At 36.4% G+C, this 3161-nt stretch overlaps 1 protein-coding gene across 1 annotated transcript; it reads left to right on the top strand.

The window, feature by feature from the left end:
• The first annotated feature begins 229 nt into the window (after positions 1-229).
• Positions 230-2126, top strand: LOC144888999 (uncharacterized). Its single transcript, XM_078768801.1, has 4 exons — positions 230-885; positions 976-1128; positions 1462-1591; positions 1812-2126. Exons 1-4 carry the CDS (start codon positions 830-832, stop codon positions 2109-2111), a joined length of 639 nt encoding a protein of 212 aa, XP_078624927.1. The 5' UTR covers positions 230-829; the 3' UTR covers positions 2112-2126.
• The last annotated feature ends 1035 nt before the right edge of the window (positions 2127-3161 follow it).

Raw genomic sequence — 3161 nt, 5'->3', positions numbered from 1 at the left:
TCTAATGTCATTTACCCCCTTGTCTTTTTCAAAAATCATAAACACCTCTATTTCTCCCACCCTCATCTTTATGAACCTTTTGTCTGTAGTACCTATCCTTAATGTTGTTCATTAGACCACTCAAACACTACAAATATTTGTTTTCTCTTATAGACCTATCATCCTTCTTCTACATATCATCTGGCAGATTAATCTTTGACCCACTCAAACATTGACCCATTCACTTCCATATTAATTCTTTCCCTCCCTCATTGCCCCTAAAGACCTCTATTTCTCTCACCCTGTTCTTTACGAACCTTCTAACCTTTTGACATGTTATCCTTATTCATTAGACCACTTAAACACCTGTGATCCTTCTGACCTTATGGACCTTTTAACCTTTTACTCTTAATATCATCTGGTGAATATAACCCACTCAAACAACGACCCTACAAATATTTGTTTATGTGTGGGAAATAATTTAATTCTCCTACAACTCTCCTCACCGTCTCATCCAACTCACCGGTATTTAAATTAATTCTCTTATTTGTTTTGTGAACTTTTTTACCAGTTGCCTTTTCAATTATACTTATTTGATATTTTTTACATTCATTTTGTTTTCCATTTATATACCACTCGAACCTTTTCTAATTAATAGCTCACTGTTGAGAAATGACGTTGTTTCACTTGGATAACTTCCAAGGAATTCTCTTTGTCTTGTTTCCTGTTTTTCACAAACACACGCCCTCAGTTTCCAAAAGCTGACAAGCACTTCAGTTCCCCGAAATACATTTTGTTCATTATAAAAAGAGAGGTCTCCGAATGGGACATTTAAACATTGTGAACGAAGATGAGCTTGTCTTATTCCAGTCTTTCCTCTGATGAAGAATACTCGCCAGGACATTGGTAAGTTCATTTGGTATTAAACACTGTTAATGAGAGCTTTGTATGTGATTAATTATACAACTAATAATTTATTTTTCCTATTCATTGCAGCAATTCAAATATTGTAAATATCCTGGCAGAATTTCAAGTTGTTTCTCAAGAGTTCCACAACGAACTGAATACGGGTTTGAATAACCTACCTCCGAGATGGTGGGCTCAGAATGAATTCAATGTTTCACCGTTCTTAGAAAATTCACGTGAAAGGTATGATAGAAAATAAAAAACGAGAGGTGTGTGCATGTGTGTGTGCATGTGTGTGTGTGTATGTGTATGTGTGTGCATGTGTGTCTGTGATTAAAATAGAGAGATCGAATTGTGAGGAACAGAAATGAAAAAATGAGATTGTGTGTGTGTGTGTGTGTGTGTGTGTGTGTGTGTGTGTGTATGTGTGTGTGTGTATGTGTGTGTGTATGTGTGTGTGTGTGTGTGTGTATGTATCTGTGAATGTGTGTGTGTGTGTGTGTGTGTGCGTGTGTGTGATGTTTTGTCAGGCTTACTTCAGCATATAATAGTAATTTCTCCTTATTTTGTTTGCAGTATTAACCTCGAAGACCAAAATTTTGAGTGGGATGATTTTGATCCCCCAAGGAGTGGTTATTTCCTACCAACCTGTGAACCTCTACATTTTCAACTCAACGATCTTGACGCTAAGCTGGATTTTTTCGAGGTAAGCATGTGTGTACGTGTGTGTGGTTCACCGTTTATAATAGGTACACCATATCCCTGCGCATCGTAAGAGGTGATTCAGGGTTGGTGTCAGGAAGGGCATCCGACCCTATATTAATAATAATAATAATAATACATTTATTTTGTATAGCGCTTTTCAAGACGCTTTGACATGGAACATAAATATGAAATAAATATCTCTCCCCTCTTGTCTTTAATAGAAAGAGATTCAAAACCTGAAGACATCTGCTGAACCAACCTTTGACTTGTGCTGGGAAGAAATTGATGACTTATGCTGGGGAGAAGTTGAATGTATACCTCAAGAAAAATGTTTTAATAATATAAAGATTTTAATGTTTTCAATATTTATATATATTTGTTTTGTTTACAATTATTTAATTCTTAATTACAAAAAGAGAATAAAGGAAAAGGGACAGGAAGGTGCGTCCCCCTCCCTTGGCCCCCCCTCATCCCACCCCTCCCCTCCCCTTGTGTGTGTGGGGAAGGTGGGGGTGGGATGAGGGGGGATCAAGGGTGGGGGACGCACTGGGGGTGGGGGATGATGGGTGTGGTCTGTGTGGGCGGGGTCTGTGTGGGCGGGGTCTGTGTGGGTGGGGTCTGTGTGGGCGTGGTCTGTGTGGGTGTGGCTTATGATTTTTGTTTATTTAATATTTTTTTTATTACCACTAATTAAATTAGCTAATCTGGGTGGGGTGAATAGAAATGTTGTTTAATGAATTATTAGCTTTGTTTTTTGTAATTCTTGCAAGTAAAATGAACCCAAGATTTCTTCTCCATTTAAATCATTTAATTTGTAAGTCCAAGGGACTGTATCCATTACATCAATGATTTTAAATAATTCACGAGTCCATTTTTGTGTATAACCTTTCTCAAAATGGCTTTTCCATTTGTATATCCTTACCATATCACCAACTTTGAACTTGGGCTTTCTCAAATTAATCTCCTTTTCATATTCTAATTTTGTAAATGTTTCTGATGGTTTTGATTTTGTTGATGAATGAACTGTATTATTGTAATTATCTACAATATCCTGAATTAAATACACCCATTTTTGAGAACCGAGTTGTGTGAATTTTTTATATAATTTCTCTTTCAAAGTACGATTAAAACGCTCAATAACAACTGCCTTTCCTTCATTAAAGGTGCTGTATAATTTAATACCCTTCCCCTTAAGAAATTTCATGAATATTTTGTTATAGAACTCTGTTCCCTCATCAGTCCATAACTTCTTTGGTTTCCTTTTATCCCGATCAAATATTAGCTTAAAGGCTAACATTAAAGTATCACCCCTTTTTTTTTTTAAAGGGACAACCCAGGCAAATCTACTCCTCAAATCAATAACGGTTAAAGCATACCTGTATCCCCTGTCATTATTCAATTCAATTAAATCAGCGGACCATATGTGGTCGGTGTATTTAGAATAAACCTTCCTTCTTTTAAACTTTGTGATTATAGGTTTGTGTAATTCTTCAGCCAAAAGCTCCTCAGTCTTGACATCATTAGAGCCTAATAGTTTTTTGAGGAATAACCAAGACCAAGTTTCAATTTAG

The sequence above is a fragment of the Myxine glutinosa genome, unplaced genomic scaffold (assembly GCF_964187855.1).
Source record: "Myxine glutinosa unplaced genomic scaffold, kmMyxGlut1.1 SCAFFOLD_499, whole genome shotgun sequence".
In the NCBI taxonomy this organism is placed as follows: Eukaryota; Metazoa; Chordata; class Myxini; order Myxiniformes; family Myxinidae; genus Myxine; species Myxine glutinosa.
This window is presented reverse-complemented; position numbering and strand designations above follow the sequence as displayed.

Coding starts and splice junctions, on each gene's coding strand:
- LOC144888999 (XM_078768801.1), top strand. CDS start 830: ATGAGCTTGTCTTATTCCAGTCTTTCCTCTGATGAAGAATACTCGCCA. Junction 1,129..1,461: donor TTAGAAAATTCACGTGAAAG/GTATGATAGAAA, acceptor TTTTGTTTGCAG/TATTAACCTCGAAGACCAAA. Junction 1,592..1,811: donor CTAAGCTGGATTTTTTCGAG/GTAAGCATGTGT, acceptor TGTCTTTAATAG/AAAGAGATTCAAAACCTGAA.